General features: G+C 41.8%; 1 protein-coding gene across 1 annotated transcript; it reads right to left on the bottom strand.

Moving 5' to 3' along the window:
* Positions 1-1,646: 1,646 nt before the first annotated feature.
* On the bottom strand, positions 1,647-5,199 carry C3H2orf50 (chromosome 3 C2orf50 homolog). Its single transcript, XM_033054463.1, is given in 6 exon segments — positions 1,647-1,882; positions 1,885-2,014; positions 2,644-2,683; positions 4,943-4,975; positions 4,977-5,055; positions 5,058-5,199. Coding segments are annotated over 6 exon segments (480 nt in total). The 3' UTR covers positions 1,647-1,826.
* Positions 5,200-20,366: the final 15,167 nt, after the last annotated feature.

Raw genomic sequence — 20,366 nt, 5'->3', positions numbered from 1 at the left:
TGCAATTGAAAAGGCACTAAGCACTGTCCTTTCTGGTGGATTACTTGATGTAGAGTGAGTGCCATCTGGAGGTTAGGAAACACTGAGCTCTGTATGCTTTCATGCTGAAGAACAAAATCCCCAAGCTTTACAAATGAAATGTTCTTACATGGCTAGGAGCTTGAGCATGACAGATACTGGGCATCCACCCCTTAGTGTAAAGTTTGTGACCCAGAGTAAGGCATGCAAGTGCAATGTCTCTTGCTGTTATGCAATCACCAGTAAATGTGTAACCTCTGAGTGGCCTGTGCAGTTCTCAGAAAAAGCTCTGGACAGCACAAGGACAAGGGAAGTCTTGATCTGCTCTTTCATCTCTTGCTTTCAGGTGTGTGAAGAGAAATGGGTTCCTGGAGCAGTTTTCTGCTCACAGGAGAGAGCAGAAAGCATTTCAGCTGAACAAGAAGTTTCAAAAAGAAGGTTGCCATTTGGTGTGTCTGAACTCAGTTCTCCATCATCATCCGTGTCTGCACAGAATCAAATCAGCCTTCCTCACCTGGGTTGGTTGCATGATGTGGTCTTCCTTCTTTAGGGAACTTTATTGTCATCTTGAAAGCCCTGATCCTCCAGTTCTCCCTGTGCTGAGGAAGCCAGGAGGAGAGCCACTTGGAGTCATGACTTCAGGAGGTGGAACCTGGCTCTTCTATAGTGCGCTTTTTTTTTTTTTTTTTTTTTTTTTTTTTTTTTTTTTGCGTGAGACCACTTGGATCAGTGATCACTGATCACACTGGTCACAGTGGTCACTTTGTGTGCTGAGCTGCTTTCTGCCACTGAAGTCTAATCATAAAAACAAATAGCTTTAACTGCAAAGTGTGACTGCACCCATTTCCATCTCAGTCTGGTGAGAGACTGCAGCCTGTTGTGTCAAGGCAATGCTAATGGCTCCTGTGTTGAGCTCCACCTTAGGCCTGAGCATGATCCTGCAGAAGTTACATACAGCTCAAAGGACAGATATTATGTGTGCACTCTCTGTGCTCTGCTCCTTGCAGATTTTTCCCTACAGAACAACAGACCATAAAGTTTCAACCTATGTAATGAAGATGCATTAGCTGAACAGGCTTTTGGTACTGTTGTGCTGATTTAGCTTCAGGATGGTTTCCCTGAGCAACTACAGAATTTAGGGACTATGAACCTGTTAAATTCAAGGTTGACAATCCTGAGGGTGTAAGACAGGTTGCTGAGCCAACACGCCTTCAGAGCAAAATGTGAAAGCCTGATTCCTTGTCAATGAGTTTCCATCAGCTAAACCAGAAAAAAAAAACATAGGAGAAAGGAATTTAAGAGCAGCAAATTCACAGAAACAAAAATGAAAATTAACATGAGAAATATTTGGTCTCTCTGCCTCAGCAAGTAGTGCTGAAAAGCACAGAGCATGTCTCACTTGCTTAAATATTATTCCTTAGAGCAAGTTTAAGCATGCAGATGACAGAAGCTGATAATCCTTATCAACTATATGAAATGCAGCAAGCTGAAAGTCATGCTGGCTTTCAGAACTGAAAGTGCATTGTTTATGTTGTGACTCATTGGAGAAGATCTCTATTAATTGTTTGTTTTCAGGAGATAAAATTCAGGAAGAAATGTTTTTTTGTTTGTAATCTCATTCTTTCAGATGTTAGTTGCATCCTTACTGTAGATTTGCATGGGAAGATGGATGAGATCTGTAGTGCTGTCTGTATATGGCACAGTCACCCAAAATATGAAAAGGATCATCTATCATGGCATTGTTGGACAAGATCTGTTTTTACCCTTGAAAGAACCTGCTTTGTTGCTGTTATACTATTACTGAAGCACTAAGAAAGCTGGAGCTCACCCTCAAGTTTCCACTTTCATGCGCCACTGCTGAAGAATTCACATTTACCAGAGTCCTGCCAAGCTCAGTATTCATTTGACTGCCAGTAGTTTGATTGGTCGAGTTGGGAACTTTGCTTGAGAGCACAGACATATAGTTTGGCAGTGGCTTCTGCTTCTTTCTCTTACCCTGGATGAAACAAAGACCAGTAATAAGTTTTCAAAATTGAAAGAATTGCTTCTTACAAAAGTGCAACTTACTGAAATTATTTATTATATCTATAATTTTATTTATAAGATAAGACTTCTGCTTTCGAAATTAGAATTTAAATGCACTTAAAAATATCATACTGAATGAAAGTGCTGTATAAATAAAGCAAAACAATTGGTTTTTTTTTTCTCCCTGTTGTCTTATGATAGGATAACTGAGGAAAATGAAAATTTTAAAATGCACTGCATAAAATGTTATCTGGGACGGAAGTTGCCCTATGACAACAAGAATGGTTGTGATATGGGAGGGTTTTGCTTTAATTTTTAGTAAGTGGCTTGGGTTTCAGCAGGATGATTATCTTACAAATTTGCTCCTAGGAAGCAGATTCTTCCAACACCTGTCTTTTTGCCAAGTTGTTAGCATTAAAACAGATTGAATGGACATGGGCAGCAGAGGAGAACACTTCAGTTCTTCTATTTTTCCTAAAGATGATAGTCGTAAAGACTTTGCCAATAATGCCTAGGTATGCTTCAATTTGAAATATTAGCTCAAATTGACAAAAACTAAAAGAAAACTTGGGTACAGTTAAATGTCTGTACAAAACTCACCATTTGGTCATGGTTCTTTAGGAAACTCCAGTTCTGGTACCTTGGAATAGAAGTAAAAAATATGGGTGTCAAATTTTTTGTCTTTAAATAAATTGGTTAATGTTGATCATAAGTGAATGCCTCTTCAACTGCTCAGTTTGACACTTACAGCCCAGCTCTTACACCTGCAGATTCCTTGTACTAAAATCTGTCTTTTCAGTGATGGAGCCCAGGGGTTTTTTTATTCCCATACTGTATGAGGAAAGGGTATTATTTTTGCTAAGGGAAGTGAGAATACTATGTCCACAATGTATTCCTTGTGCAAATGTAAATAAATTACTCATGTCCTGAGTCACTGTAGAAAACATTTCTACAATGCCTTGAGCAAGACATAGCATCTTATTTTTTAAATTACCAATATTTTTCTGGCAGAAGTCCCTGCTAGGAGTTCCCAGAGCCATATTGCTGCAGGCAAACATCCATGGGAGTATTCTGTGCAGGTAGGCAGCTGTGCCAAGAGCACATGGAGTCAGAAGACCTGAGTTTTGCTTCAGCTCTGTTCTATATTTGGTGTGGGGCTGCAGGACAAATCCTTTGATTTTCTGTCCTTTGCTTTCCTCAGCGTGAAATGGAGAAAACATCAGTTCACACACTATTGTAAGAGTACTGTGAGTCAAGAGAGGAAGCTGTTCTGTACAGCTGTATCTGCAGCAGGGCTCAAGGGACACGTGGGTTGACTCTGAGCTGCTTACCTCTGCTGCATCTAAGCTCATTGAACTAATGCTAAAGCTGTACATCCTTCTGAGCTGAGTTTGTCTGTGCAGCACACCCATGTGGATCTAGGAGGAATGGATTTCTGTGCTGCACTCCCCTGTCCAGTGCAGATGTGCCCCAGATGCAAACAAAATCAAATTTATGACTGTTCTATTTATCACTATATGTTTTGGTATACCAGCACAGCACTGAGGTCCAAGAATTTTTTTATCTTGATAAACAGCCATTATTTGAGCATTATCAGATTTGGGTGCTCCTGGATGGTGCAAATTAGTGAGAAATGTCATGGACTCAGGCATTGCCCTACAATCAACTTCTAGTCAGACCATTTAATGCAATATCAGCCTTTCTCCATCACTGTTTTCAGGACACGAATGTGGAACTGAAGGACAGTCCCTGCCGGCTGTAGGGTATGTAGTTTGATGAAATCACCTTTAGGCGTCTCGTTCTTCACAAGCCTGTCCTACTCTTTTGCAAGAGTTTCCGTCTTCGTAGCTAAACCTGGAAAGCAGAACATGCATCAGCTTCATGATGTATTACACTGTGCATGGAGGTGAGTTTGCACCAATATTCATGATTGTCAACCCCAGGGACAGGCACAGAGTCCTTCCTGCTAGGGAATAAGTATGGAACAGGCTGAGCCTGTTGAGCTAGAGTCTGAGTCTTCCAGCACTACTGGGAGAGAGTAACACTGCCCTGGCTTTGCATGCGTCAGAGTCCTGGCATCAGCCTGTCTCTCAAGTAAACAGAGCCAGACACGACTGCAAAAGCATCTCTGGGGAAATCAGGACTGGGATCTTTATCTCCTCTGGAAGGCTAAAGGGGGTGAAGGTTTTGGATGGTTTCCCATTTTAAAAAATCCTGAGTGATACTCTTTTCTTCCCTTTCCTTTAGCCTGGGCAGTGTTCTGTTGGAAATGGAGCTGATTTTTGTTTTACCAAGAATGTTCTAATAGACATACTGATGATGTATACTGATGTATAAACATAAACACTTGCTCAAGATATGTGGCAAACACAGGATCTTAATTTCGGGTTCCTTTGGGTCACCAGTGTGTGCACGGCCAAAGCTTGGGCCGTACGTGTGCAGCAGTCTGCTGAAACACCATAACAATGGGGCAAGTTCAGGAGATTTACAGACTGGGAATACAAAATTGTATTTTGGCAGAACACCCTGTTCAGCTTCCATTTCAGCCATTTCCAAGAGTATGAGAAGAGGTGATAATATCAGTGTGTCTGCAATAAATTATAAGGCTTGGCACTTTTATGTCTTCATTGTGGAAATTTCTAAAATCTAAAAGATACTTAGCATGCAGTTCTTTGCATCTCTTTTCAGCTTAAGTCCAGCATGCTGGGAGATATTAGCACAGATTTTCTCCAGTGAAGGAGAGCAGAGATAATGACACCATAGAAAGGAATATATTAGGATCTGATCCGAAGTCCCTGCAGCAGTAAATTTTGGTTGATAGTGTTGGCTTTGGATCAAGCCCTAATGCTGTCAGTAAGTATCAAGACAAGTCGAAGAGGCATGAACTGGAACAAGTGACCAGATTCTCCTTCCTTTCCTTCAGCCTTCACATTCTCTAGATCTTATCTTGTTGGACTTGGTCTGCCTGCTTGTCTGCCCAGACTCAAGTAACTATTTGTGCAGTGGTTGCCAGTTCGGCTGGGTTGGGTGCTGCTAGGATGCAGAAGGAGCAGGGGCTGGTTGCCCCAGAAATGTGGTTGGTTGCTGAGACCTAACCAAGGGATTTCTTCTGATTACAGAACCCCTTTCCAGCTTGTCCATTTTGAGAATCACCATATACCCAGCCTTTTTAGCTGTACTGTGACTTCTCAGAAAGTTAAACCTATTCCTGTTTGCGCTTTCAAAGTTCCTTCTCTGCTAACATTTTCTTTCAACTGCTGCTTTGGAGTGCTTTCAGAAAAGAACATGCACTGACAGGGAGTGCTGAGCACTGGTTTACTTCTTATTTACTTCTTACTCTTATTTAATGCCCCCTTCCTACTGCTTTATGTAGCATCATTGCATGAACACTGTTGGAGTTTTCATGGTAACAGCAATTTCATAAGAAGTGACGGTAATTGGAAGCAATGGGATCTCCAGATGTAACCAACAAATTCTTAGCTTACAAGGTGTTTGCAGTGACTGCAGCTGAGATCAGCCTCTATTCAAAATCCTCTGAACAATAAAGTCTGGTTTAATAGCAAAAGGTGCTGTGGAGATTGCTGCTGAGTGTCAGGAGGACTTTTGTTGTGGTTATGTAGTAGAAGCAAAAGCTCCTGAAAGCTGCTGGTTTCCCTGGTGTGTTTACTGTCTCTATTGGAAATGTCTGACTTGTGAATATATACCAGAAGAGGAGCAGAGACCCAGTGTGACAGTCTTGAACTCTGTTTGGGGCAGAGATGTTTGGTTAAAATTAAGTGTTTCAAAGAATCTGTTCTGAAAGCTTCTTATTTTCAAATTAAAAAAAGAGCAGAGATCATCAAAAGTATTTTCTAAGCACTTCAGAGAGAGAGTTCTGCAGAAGGAATTAAGCAACTATGGGAAGTTTTAAAGTAACTTTAAAGGGTCATTACTATAAAAAGTGAGAATTTTAAAAACAGTGTCCAAAATGTCAGTGTTTGTCTTTGCAGTCAGCCTGTTGGGCTTCTGTGGGATGAACTCACTTCCTCAAGTATTTGCGACCTTGCAGGAAAACAGAGCATTTCAAGTATAAATTTCCTCTGAAATTCTTGACTGACTTGTTTTTTGAGTAGTGTGGATTAGTTCCAGAGGAAATCTATCTTCTTGTTTCATCTTTCTGGTAAATGCTAATGAACTTTGAATCTATTTCTTCAGGGGGATTTTGACGAACTTACTTGCTTTCAGTATTGGGAAACACATACTGAACTTGGCAGATAATTTCTTTAACAACAATTACAATTATATAACAATCCAAACACTTCATGTAGCCAAGCTGAGCAAGAAATACTTCTATAATTCTACAATATTTTTGGAAAAATTATTCGGAATTTGAATTGACTGTGATAACATAACTTAAAAGGTAAATTCCACCTCAAACCCCCATGTTTGCTTTGGTTTTGAATTAAATTTTAGCAGACTTTTTGTTTGTTTGCTATTTTTTTCTGAGATAATTGAAACATGAATAGTGTTTTTCACCTCTTTCAGCCAAAAAAGCCAAAGAAGTCATGTACCCACACAGCACTGTCATGAAATGAAGAAATTTAGTGTTTTCCAACCTGGGCTAATAGTTATCCCTGTTCCTCTTTTGGAATCTGCTTGTCCTGTTGCATTTGGTCCAGGGTCCTCTCCAAGTTTGGTGTGTGTGCAGCTGGTTGGAGAACAGTGTTTTAGCAATATCAGATTGCTTTGAAACGAATTGAGGCATATTTGGAAGAACCAATGCATTAATCAGAGTGCATGGGATTTTAGCTCCTGATCTGTTCAGAAAACGATGGTGATGGAAAGTCTATTCCTCTTAATTCTTGTGTGCTAAGTTCCTGTGTCAGATCAGAATTTTAATTCTGATGACCCTTTCAAGTCAGTTTCTGCAAATTAAACAGTACTAAGCTTAAACTGGTTGTACTGAGGACAGCCTCCAAAAGACTACAGTAATTTCATGACTATAAGGCGCACTGGATTATAAGGCTCACCTCCGGGAGTTGGCAAATTTCGCAACTTTGTACATTATATAAGGTGCACTGGACTATAAGACGCACTTTTTTTTTGCAGTGAGGAGCTGCGCTGCGTGCAACAAAGTAACGAATTACTGGCAGGTGCTCAATTTGCAAACATTTTTCAAAGATCGGTGTAGCCTTTAAACGCAGCCCCAGGCCTCCCTGTGCCGCGGGCCCTGGCACTACTGTCCACCCCCGGCGCCAGCTGGCTGGGCTCATGGCTCCCAGCTCCCACCGCGCGGCCACGCTGTGTCCTGGCGTCCCCCTGCCCGGCAGCCATGGCGGGTCCTGGATTCCCCCCAGCCGGCGGCTGTGCCGCGGCTTCCCCCCGGCTGGAGGCTGCGCCGTGTCCTGGCTTTCCCCCGACCGGCCGCCGCACCACTGCTCCCTGCTTCTCCCCGCTTCTTCCTACTTCTCCCCGCTTCCCCCCGGCTGGCAGCTGCGCTGCTTCTCCCTGCTTCTCCCTGGCTGGCAGCTGCGCTGCTTCTCCCCGCTTCTCCCCAGCTGGCAGCTGCGCCGCTTTCCCCTGGACAGCGGCCACGCCGCATCCCGGTGTCCCCTCGCCCAGCGGCTGCAGCTCCCACAGTTCCCGGCTCCCCCCACATAGCCGCAGCTCCCATGGGTCCCGGCTCGGCTTGCAGCTCGCACTTCCAGGTTGGTAAATTTCTGAACTTTGTCCATATATAAGGCGCACTGGACTATAAGGCGCACTTCCGGGTTTGGACCAAAATTTTTGTCAAAAGGGTGTGCCTTATAGTTGTGAAATTACTGTATTTGCAGCCACCAAATAAACTGCACAGAAAGATAACAAGTTTGTGTTTTAAGTCTATGCCATTGAGTGATCTCAGCTGACCTGGCACAGATATTGAACTGTTTTTCCCCATTTTTTCCATTTGCCAGTTTAGCATTTTATTTGCTCATTTGAATTGGTACAGCTGATTTACTGTATATTTACTGTATACATCTTTTCATCCTGTAGGTTGATGTTTATTGTGGTTTCATGCCACATGCATCAGTGTAAACTGATTAAAACATCTTGATTTTTTCTGGTTGGGGACATGAAACTGCAAAATTATTATGAGTGTCACTGTTGCAGATGGCCTTTGCTTAGAAATTTGGTTTGTGATTAATTAATTTGACAAGCAAGGTCAGTGCCTGTCATTTTGAGGAAGAACTTGACTAAGGCTAGTCTTTTGGTTTTCAAGACAAGTGATGATATGCACTACAAATATCTGGCAGAAATATGTCAAAGGAAAAATGAGTCAAAGGAAAAGATGCCTAGAGAGGCTTTTTATAGAGGAAAAATTTAAGGTGTTTAGACAAAACCTTTTTATTTGACCACAAGAGGGTATTGCAGTATCAGTTATGCAAGACTTTAACTAATGTTTGCCTTTATGTGGTTTGACTTATTTTTAAAATCAGGCTTTGTATGCCAGTATTTGATGTCCTCGTCCAAGGGCAATTTCTGAGTTGGTTTTTCCTAAAATTTATAGTACAGGTTTCTTAAAGCTTAAGAGATTCCCTTCACTGGACAATAGAGATTTCGACATTTACTCTGAAACACTGAAAAACTTTATGGAAATGTCTTGCAAGCATACATCAGTCACAAAAGAGAAATAATAACAGGAGATGAATGTGTTGCTTTGTCTGGAAGTGTCCAGGATGGGAGCTGGCACAGTCAGTGAGACTCTGATCTGATTTTTCCATGTGGTTTTACTTGAAGGAATAAGTTCTGAAATATTTTTTAGCTCATTTGTGCTTCCCAATTTTCTCATTTACACCCAGTTCTTCTATAGTATACATCTGATGTTGGTTTGCACTTTTTTTAATGACTCAATGCTGTGTTTCAATACTTCCCTACAAAAGTTGTGTATTCTGAACTTTCAGGGCTGCGTTGCCAAATGTTCATGCCCTGTTTTGTACAGTTCAGACCATGAGAGAGGGACCTAGAAGGATTTTTGGATTCACCCACTCCTAGATCTCCTGCTGAATTTAGGAGAAGGTGCATGGGATGCCTGCATGTCTCTCAACAAGCTTACCTTTGTAAAAGAAGTAGAAGAGCAGCCGTATCATATTATCTGTGAGGATCAAGTGATAGTGCCTGATGGACAACTAAACAATTTTCATACAAGAAAGTTTGTGAGATATTGCAGAGATTTAAGTAGCACACACATTTAAAAATCAGGGCATATGTTGCGTGCAAATAAGAGGCAGGAGCAAAAGCTGGAGGAGAGGGCAGCGCTCTGGAGACCAGCTTCTCGGATCAGGTCACAATTCGGAAGATCTCTGTCACTTCATGACAAGTGAAGAGTTCCCCATGGAAATCTTTCAGCACAAGCAGTGTTTCCTACCTGCCTCAAATAGTGGCATTTGACTTGTCATCATCATCATCTTCCTCAAATGAATGAAGATCAGTCAAGTCAGTCAGGGTTGCAGGCTGGAAGGTGAGCTGTGGCAATGGCTGGCAGAGCAGGCTGTGAGGTGGTCAGTCAGAGGACGCTGAGCACCCAGCAGAGAAGTGATATTTGGCAAGGCATTAACACAGTGCTTTTTCATCAGCCCTGGGCATTAAGCAGCGAGGGCTCTGGAAAGCCTGGAGATGGCAGGTCCTGCTGGTGAGTCATATCTTGGTCTGGCAGGAGGAGAATGCCTCGGGTCTCTGTATACAAGCGAAATGAAAACAAATCCAGCCAGCTACCACTTTGGAGTCAAACTGCTTTTAAGCAATTTATGTAGCTGATTGATTAAAGGCATCATGCATTAAGTTTTGCTGTGGGTTTCTTAAAAAATATACTTATTTCATGACTTGGTGGAGTTCTGCTGATAGACCCTGACAAATGGAGTGTCTGTTGCGTCGGCAGCGTACAAATATTTTGGGGGAATGTCTGCTTCCAGTGACACAGAGTCTGACACTTCAAAATAAAACTAAAGCTGTAGTACAGACTGCAAGAAATCTGTTGTGATTTTTCTTATCCCCTTATAAAGATTGCAAAATATGTTAACTACTGATGTGCATTTTTCCTATTTGAAGCAAAAATTATTTATTTTGGTTTAGAAGAAAGAACTATGAATATATGTAGTGTTCCTCACTGGTGGAGGAATCTTTTCAGTTGTTATTTCACATAATTTCAGTCTTAGAGGCCAGATCCTGTCAAGAAGTGCAATATTGTATGGACAACCAAAGTTATCTTCGTTAGCCAGGGTTGAGTTCAAGTCACATCCTCACCACAGCAGGGAGCTCTGGTAACTGCACAGTGGAGCTTGGCTTTATTCTGTTCATCCTCACTGTTGGCTTGCACAATCTGTTAACGGGTCTTGGAGAACTGCAGGGTGTAAGGTGGCTGAGTACTTCTGCAGAGGCCGTGCTTTATTCTGCCTAAGGAGTGGTTTGGTGTCTGAGTCTGGCATGGCCCTGATTCCTGCTCTCCTGGGGTGTGCAGCTGCTCAGAGTCAGCTCACAGGGCAGGGAAGCTGCTTCATAAATACTACAGAGGCTCAGTTTTCCCTCTCTGCTACCTGTAGCACTGTGGTACTTACCAAAGTATTTTGTCCTGTGAACTACAACATTCCAGCTACTTATTATTACATATTTCAATGCTCACAATGCTCTTCTGGTTTGGGTTGGTTTTTGTTGGGTTTTTTTTGTTATTCTCTGTTTTTTTACCTGTCTCCTCTGGCAGCTAAGGGTATAATTTGTCAATCTGCGTTTTGGTACACTGAATGTTTCATTTACCATGTTCTCACCATATTCATAAAAGACATTAACTTTCTGTTTTTATGTGAGAAACCAAAAATTCTCTGCTGCAAGTTCTGCAAAGCTTTCAAAGCAGAATACCTAAAATTTATTTTAAATTGTGTCTCACTATTAAATGAAAGGCAGCACTTGGCTTTTAAAATGTGCTTCACCTCTGTTAGTTTTGTTGGCTGAGAATTGAGTTACTTCCTCTTAGATTTTTTCAAAGTAACTGTCAGTGTCTTAAATTGGGAAACCTTGTCTGAACATGTCAATCACAAGTTTTGTCTCTTTTTCAGCAAAGCTTTTAGTGTCTTCATTGCAGCTATTAGTGTGGGTTTCCTTTTTAACTGTAGAAGCCAGTGTTAAATCACACTTCAGGCTGATGTTTGTCTATCTCTGACTCTTGGGGACTGGAAAAAAGTTCTCCCTGAAGACAGGATGTTCCCATAACTAGATGTAAGAGGGGGTTGTGTATAACCTTTTAGTTGATATGCTTGAATCTTGTGGCAGTTTTCCAGAGATGATGAGAATTCAGGTCTGAAGGGGCCTCAGGAGGTGTCTAGCCCAACCTGCTCCTCAGAGCATGAGCTGTGAAATGAGACCAGTTGGTCAGGGCTTTATGCTGTTGATCTTGAAAGCCTCTAAGGAAGGAGACTGCAGAACCATTTGGGGTAATACATCTCACCTCAGGGTTGCCACTGTGACAAAGATGTTTTGGCTTATATACACTCAGAACCTCTCCTGTTTCAGCTTGTGCCCATTTATTTCATTTCTCCACTGAGCTGTTCTCTAAGCAGCCTGACTGTGTCTTTCCAATAACCTGATTGCAGTTACTGGGACTCTGCTCTTCGATCTTCCCACAGCTTTCTCTGCTCCAGGCTGGGCAGAATTTGATTGCCAGTTGTGTTGTCCGTGTTACAAAGATGTGTCAGACCTTTACCTGACCTGCTCTGTTCTCTATCCCTCCTGATTTGACCATTTACACTGCTCATGCCCAGCAGGGCAGATGCCCCATGAGTTCTGGAAATGAAAATTATTGGAATGCACAGTCCATTTTGGCATTCTTTTCATAGATCACCTTGTGCTGTTCCGTAGTCCAGTTCAGCCTTATTCCTTCTATGGTTTTACTGAGCTTGACTGCAGAGTTGTTTTGCTATAGAGTTGGAAGCTTTTGCTCCCTAAAGAAATGGACATCCAGAACAATGTGAAATCTCCCTGGATGTGTTTGGAGCTTTTTATTTTTAGCTCATGTGAATCCTCAAACAGACAAAACAGAAAGGAAAACAGCTACATCCCCAGACCTTTAGGCCAGAGTAGCCAAACAGACTTGGAAAAAAAATCAGACTGGATTTTCACTGTGCCAGGTGCTTCAATAATGATCTTGTTATGGTCTGATGAAGAAAATGGGAGTCTGCCTCTTAGAATGGGCTGTATTCCAGTTTTCAAGACAGGTCCCAGTTTCTAGGAAACCTTTTGCTTAGGTCACTACTTAAATTTAGAATCATCTCAAAACAGTATACAGAAATACAACTAAAAGTGCAGTTGCTGAATTATGATAAAATCCTGTTTTCTTGCATTTGGTGGCTTAATGAGAAAAAGGGCAAGACTTTATCCTACTTTTTGTGTGAACTACCCACATAATCTACACATGTACAGTATGAGTATCATTTATCTCTCTTTAAAAATCCAGTTCTGATCACAGTGCTGATATAAGTGCACCTACCAGCCTTTTCCATGTAGGCATCATGAAAAACTTCAGCCAAACTGAGATTATGAAAAATTGTTGCCCTGCTTTACATGAAGCATTTCATCTTTAAATATAGTGAGATCAGTGAATCTTTAATAAGAAACAAGGTTTCCTGAATGCTTCTAGGTTCTGGAGGCCCAGGACAGAAAACAGAGAAGCATGAAGAGCCCCATGTCAGTTGAGGTCTCCTACAACTTCCAGCATGCCAGGCATCTCAGAGTTCTGAGATACTGTGCTACCTGGGTCTTTGGTTTCTGGACAGACTACTCAAGGCCTCCATATGTTTTTAAAAGAATGGAAAAATATAGCAACCAAAATACAGATATTCAAATGGGCTTTTAAATTCTTTATCTACTTCAGCATTCGAAGTCTTTGGTAGATTAAACCATGAAAAAAAACATTTTGCAAATCTTTGTTCTTGTTCTTTGTTCAGTTCCTTGCTAAGGATCCTTTAAAGGTGTTCTAAATTGTTTAAGACTGACTAACCTGTGCAAAATTGGTTGGGTCAGTGAGGTAATCACACATAGAAGCATCTACTGCCATTTAGAAAGTCCTGGGATAGCTGAGAAGTCCATGATGAACCACCAGATCCATAGCAAAGCTGCAAGAGACCTGCATCTTTCTACAAAAGCAGGAGGGACAGCCAACATCTGGCTATCACATTGGATGACCATGAGCATCAATACTTCACATCTTGGCATCCAGCTAAGAGTGGATTTATTCAACCAAATCTCCCAGTCATCTCCACTTACTGCATTATGGATTGTGCCATGGAGTGGTCCTGGCACATGCAGCCTGTGGGGACTCTCAGGCTGCTGCTGGGGAAGGTGAGGTGCACCTGCTCTCCAGCTGCTCAGGGCTGCCAGCGCTGAGGACCAGGGCAGGGCAGGCAGCCCCTGACCTGCAGGGTGGGTTTAACATCTCCATGGTTCCTTAGCCACAGCCAGAGTCACTCCAAAGATCCACACTTCCTGCTAGTGAACTTGTGTTCCCTACACCTCCATTACCTGTGGGGTGGCAGAGATATCCTTAAAGGAGTCCTGTAGCAGCTGTTGAATGTGAGATTTGCTGGTTTTGGACTGCCTTTTTTGCAAGTCTGATGATAAAACAGCTTATGCCATTAGCATAAAATAGAAAGCCCGAACCTTCTTCTATTTGTTGGAGAACAGTTTACAGAAGATAGAAGTTTTGCGGATGAATGGGAATATCCATTTTGGGAATAACCTGCACTGGCTCTATAGTTGAAATGGTACCATACTCTTGCAAAAGGATAATAGAGGGATTTTGAATAAAGCATCTCTGTGGTGTATCTATCTGCTCTTTGCCCTTTGCCTGTTTCCATTCCTTCAGTGTGTCACTAATTTGCCATAATGTGAATATTCACCCAGGCTGCATACCTTAGTTTGCACAAACCTACCATTTTGCAGGAGGACTAGAAAACAGCAACAGTCAAAGCAGATTTTTCAAACTGCTTCTTTTTATAAAAACTTTATCCCCAAATACAGATTAAAATACAACTTTTAACCAAAAAAAGTTGTTCTTACTTTTCTATATGCCTTTGTTTGTGGTGAATGTTCAGATTCATTGGTGCCTTGGTCTGTGGTGGCTGCTTTACTTTGTACATTCTGTTTTATGGACTCTGCTGTTGGGATTATTGTTAGCTGGGAGAAGTAAATAGACTTTGAGAAAGAGATCACACACACATAGCAACCTTCATCTTCTGTTTATGGTTCAAATAAACATCTGTGCTATGGAAATTTATGTCCTGAAGAATTTTCTAAACTAGAACATTAATTGGTTTAATAACAAAAGGATTAATGGAGATAAATTGAAGACAAATCTACATTCAGCATTTAAATGATGAATAATTTTATTTTTTAAAAGCTGCCATTGACCCTGAGATTATCTCAGTTGGTCAGAACATGGTGCTAATACCACCAAGTTTGTGAGGTCAATCCCCATATGGGCCATTTGCTTTAGAGTTGAACTCTTTGTGGGTCCCTTCCAACTCAGAAGATTCTGTGAATCTGTAAATTGTGCATCACAGGCACTCAGTAGGGAGAGAGTATTTTTCACTTATTCATAATATCAGAAAATACATTATTGTTTTGAGCAAGAGGTTCCTATAAGCATCCAGCAGAATATGAGTTTTCCCATTAAAATCACTATTAAAACTCCCCTTGTTTAATGGCAGCAACTCCATGTGTGTTTTGAAAACCCAAACCTGTCAGTTTGTAATTTCCTCACCTTTTGGTTAAAGAAGTAGATTTTACTCAAGCGAAATATCTATTGGCTGAACTGGATTTTCTTAATATGCAAATGAGAAAGATTTTATTTCAAAGTGTAAGCATTTCTTATTCCTTAGAGGTTTCAGCCACATGTGTTTGTCCTTCAGCTGGCTTGTCTTTTTAGTTGGCCAGTGGTGCAGAAAGGCATGGTCAGGGGAAGTGTCAGTGTGGGATGGAGTCACCATTTGGGAGGATCTTCAATCTGGAGAGGCCCTTGTGGGTTTTGGCACAGAGTGGCTGGAGAAGCCAATTAAGAGGCAGAGTAGGATCCCCACAGAGCCCCCACCTGCTACACACACAGCTGCAGGTTTGTGCCTCTTCTCTCCCAGCTCCCTTCCATTGCATGAAGATTAGCTGGGTGAGGGGAAAGCCAAGCTTTTTATATAGTGCTTGCTGCTATAGAAACCACGAGCTCTGTGCCAGTGTGCTGGGCTGTGTGGGCACAGCCGGCAGCAGCTCCTGACCAGGGGATGCTGTAACTGCACTCTCAGTTTGCAGCATTCTCCACCAAAACCCAGCTGCCTTCTGAACTGTCGTGTGTCTGTCACTGCAATGTGCAGGTCTTTGACAAGGGAAATAAGATGCCAAATGCATGAAGTTGTTCACCCTGTAAAAGGAATCCACAGCTCCATGCTATAAAGGTTTATCTGCCGTTTCAAGTTGCAATGTGGATGATATCAAGCCTCTAGTGATTGGAATTATGGCTGTAGCTTTCCCCAGAAAGTCAATTGCAGCCATCTCTGTGTCTCTTCAAAGGTAAAGAGCCACCATTACAAGAGGTGATATATGAAAAGTATTGTGTCTGCTATGCTTTTCATCACAGTGTTAAGATAAAAAGTCTATAAAATGACTGATAGATATTTCTGAGGTCAAAGTAGGATGGATCTGTCAGCTGTGAGAGGAGAAAAGTAATCTGGCATTGATTCTTGGTCAATAGGACAGTGCTGTTTATTCTGGTAAGTCTGGCTTTAGGGAAAAAAAGCAGAACAAGAAGAGAGAAAACAAATATAGAACATCCCAAAGACATCTGAAGTGCACTCTGCTAAAAAAAGGAAATTATATTCATTAAATGTGTTAAAGCAGAAGATATGATTGCTTCTGTCTGGGTTGCAAGATTTCTAGAGGAAGAAAAAGTGGCCTGCTTTTTTAAGACCCAGGTTCTGGATGTTATGGCTGAGGCAGTATCAAAAGCATTCACCTGAGAGACTGATCTGAAAAAAAAGTACCCTCATGGGTGCCAAAACCCCACCCAACATGGATGTTTATTTGGGTCCACCCAAATAAAAAAATTAGAAGCTGAACTTGTTTTGGGTTCCAAAACCTTCTTCTCAGAGGAACTTATGTCTCACTGGCAGAGTATTGAGTGGGGCAGAGGTGAGACAGGGACTGTGGATGGAGACTGGGGAGCTTCTATGTAAGGGAAGGATGAGAGCTTTGAATGCTGACCTCTACTGCTGCAAGTTAGAAGATAATTTTGCAAGCTTTTGTCCTGCTTTATGCAGTTCTTCCTTTCCAAACCCTAGCACAGGCTATGCTATTCACAGTAACCTCCCCTTTGAGGAAGAATTGTCACCAAATGTTGGTGCTTCTCCAGGTCCCATTGAGTGCCTTCTACAAACCCAGGGTGTCCTTAAATTTTGAGATAAGTAGAACTCAGAACACAGAGAGCAGACACGTGGGGTTGACAAACTGCATACACCAGCTATTGGAAATGCACACTGAAAGAAAGGTGATGGCTCACCACCCCTGATTTGAAATCAGTAGCCAGTCAGGTTCTGTCAGAAGTAAAGATGCTCTGGCAGTACTGGAGTTGATCCCGTAGTGGGATAAGGATTCTGACAAACTGCAAAACCAAGTCTTTCCAGAAATACTGCATGATTTACACACCCACTTCTTAGTTTTGAATAATCTAGGATTATTGCTGCCAGACAAACTAAATTGGTGCTGTCATAAGCTCTCAAAGCCAGGCAATAGCAAAACCAATTCAAGGGGTTTTGTTTTCTTCTTTGATTTTTTTTTTAGGGCTTAGCAAGCTGTGAAAATGATGAAACACCTAAAACAGTGTGAGAGAAAAGACTGTTTGGGATTATACTGAGTAATCTTTCTGGTGGGAAGCACGCAATTATGTACTGTCAGCACATGGAGCGTGATGGGACTATAATTTTACCTATGTTATTTCCCTGGGTTGCCAAAGAAACCATAATAAGAAATGTCAAAGTGCTCCTGTTCTTATTGATCTTCTTAACAAATTCTCACAAGCAACATTGACTGTTATAATTATTTTCTCTTCTCTAAGCCACACATGTGTCACACATACCACTGTCAAAATCAGCTGGTTTGCCAGCTCTGAAATCTAGTATAAAACTCTGTAAAAAAGGCTCCACTGAAGGAAATTAAATGAGCGCTGTTTCTTTAAAAGCTTTATTGAAGCTGTCAGAAATGAGGAAAAAAAGGCTGCCCTGTCCAAGAAAATGAATCCTTGTCAATTTTAAGGTGAGTGAGATGACGATGAAGGTCTCCTTGATGGCTGACAGCATCCATGGTGTGTTCAAGGAAGAGCAGGAGCTCTTTGGAAACGTTTCTTTCCAACCATAGGCCAAGGCAGGTTTGCTTAGCAGCCTTGGGAAATAACAGTGGTGTACCTTGGATGGACTTTGGGAGACACAAGACAGAGAGGGCAGTGGCAGGGACCTGTGGGAGGACCAACAGCTCTGGGGCAGTGGTAGCAACAGGAAGCCAGAAGGACTTTTCATCCCCAGACCCTGTGGAACCAGTAGCTAAGCAAGTGGTTGAAGGCTTCCTCTCACCTTGTCCTCATTCTCCTCCTCTTCTTCCCTGGCAGAGTCCCACAGGGAGTGGGGTCTTTGGGGCCCTGTGGAGGAGAGAGGTAATGAGCCCATGCCAGGAAAATGAAGGAGAGCTGACCAACTGGCACATCCTGGATTAAAATTTTAATATTATTTTTTTCTCTTTTCCTTTTCTGTCCTTTGAAAAGGGGTGCTCTGGTCCTGAAGTATCTGCATGACCCATGCAATCATGAGTTTTTATCCAAAAAACTGAGTTTACAGATAGAGAGTGGTGGCTAAAATGAGCCTTTAAACTGGAGTGTCTGCAAACACACACCATGCTGTTTCTGCAGCCTCTTGGAGCAGCTGCCTGTAGCTGAGAAGTTCTGCTGTGTAGTAGATGCAAAGAAAGAGACTTATTATTACTGTATAAATAAAAGCCCAAGCAGGAAAGAAAGAAGTTTATTATTTAGAGGAAGCTGAGCTAAAAAAATTGGGCTTTAGCTGTGGGAATCAGAGAGGGTTTTGGTCATTTGGAGGATGAAAAGCAAGGGTGTTCCCTTCCTCAGATTTTTGTGTTTGCTTGCAAAGTCTCTGTCCCCTGTTGCTCTCAGATGATGAGCAGTGACATATGGATGTTGTGGGAGGCTGGGACTGGGAAAGCAGTTCTCTCAGGTCAGGAGAGTGCATGGCCTTGACAAGTGTAATGCACCGATGGCTGGTCTGCAACTCTGGTTGGGAAGATAAAATAAATGGTTCAGATTTATTCAGGGTGGTGAGTGCAAAGCAAGCCTTGGAACAGGCTCTTGGAAGCTCTTGGTGAAAGCTGAGAGGTGGACATGCAAGCAGAAATGTTAAAGTTGGGTTTGTGTCCATGTGGTTGTCTACCTTTTCCTAAACCACAGGTTTTCCCTCATTTTTGAAACAATTTTCTCAAGTAGGTTTAATAGTATGTGAAGAAGAAATGACAACACCTCCCTGGCTAATTGGCAGCCTGCAGCTAACTTATGAGCCTTTCTTAATAACATTTCAATTATTCTCCTTCATACTGAAGGTGAGTGTAAGATAAAACTTCAGTAAAATTATTACAGCCCTATTTTTAATCTCCCTGTGCAGAGTAATGGTTGGGGTGTCGAGTAGCTCTGGTGTTTGGAAATTGTCTGACAGTGTCAGGAAAGTGTGAAAGAGAGCTGCCCTCTCAAAGCTGGTGAATAGCCATGCCAGTAGCTACTGTGTCTGAGAGATCTTTGGGGTCCTTTGTCTGAATGGAGATTTGATAAAACTGAAAAGAAACCATTATATGTAGGTGCTTGGAACAGAGAACATTTTTCTTCCTGTATCATACAGTTAATAAAAGAAATGAGGTGACCCCACTGGCCAACCTTCCCTCTGTAAATCCTTTCCATCAGTTTCAAAAACATCTTGAGAAATCTTTCAACACTGAAGGAAAGTCCCTAAAGATAATCAAGTGGCTTTTACATAACCACAGTGGCTTCTAATCCTGAGAGCCACTTAAGGAGTGGAAGTGGTTTTCAAATTATTTCCACCTGCTCTCCTCCCATGCTGGTTTAAGTCTCTACCAGACATCCATACCCACCACTGGGTGGGCAAGGCAGGATAGAATAACATATTTACTGCAAACAGACCTCTGTGTTGTGTAACACATCAAGCAAATCATCAGCCACAAGATTGTGGTCAGTGGCTGCTGAAATTGGACCTGAAATTATTGCAGGATCTATCATTAGAGGTAGTTATTACAGGATATAGACTATCCTCTGCATATATTATTTGCCCATTTTGTCTATCTGCTATGTAAAGTGTTTCTCTGTTGAACCATGGCATCTTCCCAATCAACAGTCCCATCCATTACAGCTGTGCTGTGCAGTTTGCCTGTAAATGTTAAAAGGATTGTAATTGTGTGACTTGTGACAGCAAGCAATGTGGCCAGCCTTTTATCATTGCATTTCTGTGGGCTTTTATGTTAGTGTTTGATTGGTAGCTTAGCTATGAATTTGCATAAACCTGATAGTTTGCATTAAAATTTGATTCAAACAACCAGCAGTATTTTTGTTTTCTTTCTTTGTTTCCTAGTGGTTCTATTTGGTGTTTAGGTAAGTGGTGAAATTACAGCTCTCTGCAATTTCAATATAATAATCTCTACATAATATAGTAATGTCTGTAATTCTGTATCTCTGCATAAATGATTCTTAGAAAATTTCATTTAGAACACATACATGTTCTATGCTATGAGTACATCATGACACATACATTGTGCATGAAAGCTCCCATATTACACACAAAGTGTTGAAACAAGTCAAGTTTTGACCAAAATACAATGAGATCCCAGGACCAAGGCAGCCTTTATTCTCATTTCCATTTAGGTGTATGAGAAGCCCTAAGTTTTGTGCCTGTGCCTGTTTCTGTTGTAGATCTGGGCTCCCACTGAGAAGTTGCTTACTGAACACAGGGGGTACCTTGCCTGCAGACCACAGCAGCTAGTTTAGGTTCAGGAAGAAGAAAACTACACAGAAGAAGATCAGCCCAGGTGTTTTCCTGGGCTGAAAAGTTCTACCAAAGGGGAGGCATCTGTTCCCCCAGATAGAAAGTTGCTCTGAGAGATGCTGCTCCTGGTACACAGGATAGCTCTTTGGCTGTTTCTGTTCTCCAAGGTAATGTGTTATGATAAACAAACAAACTTGTAGCTCAGAATTGCATCTCTGTGCCTCCCCAAGA

This window comes from Catharus ustulatus, chromosome 3 (assembly GCF_009819885.2).
Source record: "Catharus ustulatus isolate bCatUst1 chromosome 3, bCatUst1.pri.v2, whole genome shotgun sequence".
NCBI lineage: Eukaryota > Metazoa > Chordata > Aves > Passeriformes > Turdidae > Catharus > Catharus ustulatus.
Note: the sequence above shows the minus strand (reverse complement) of the source record. Positions and strands in the feature narration are given on the sequence as shown.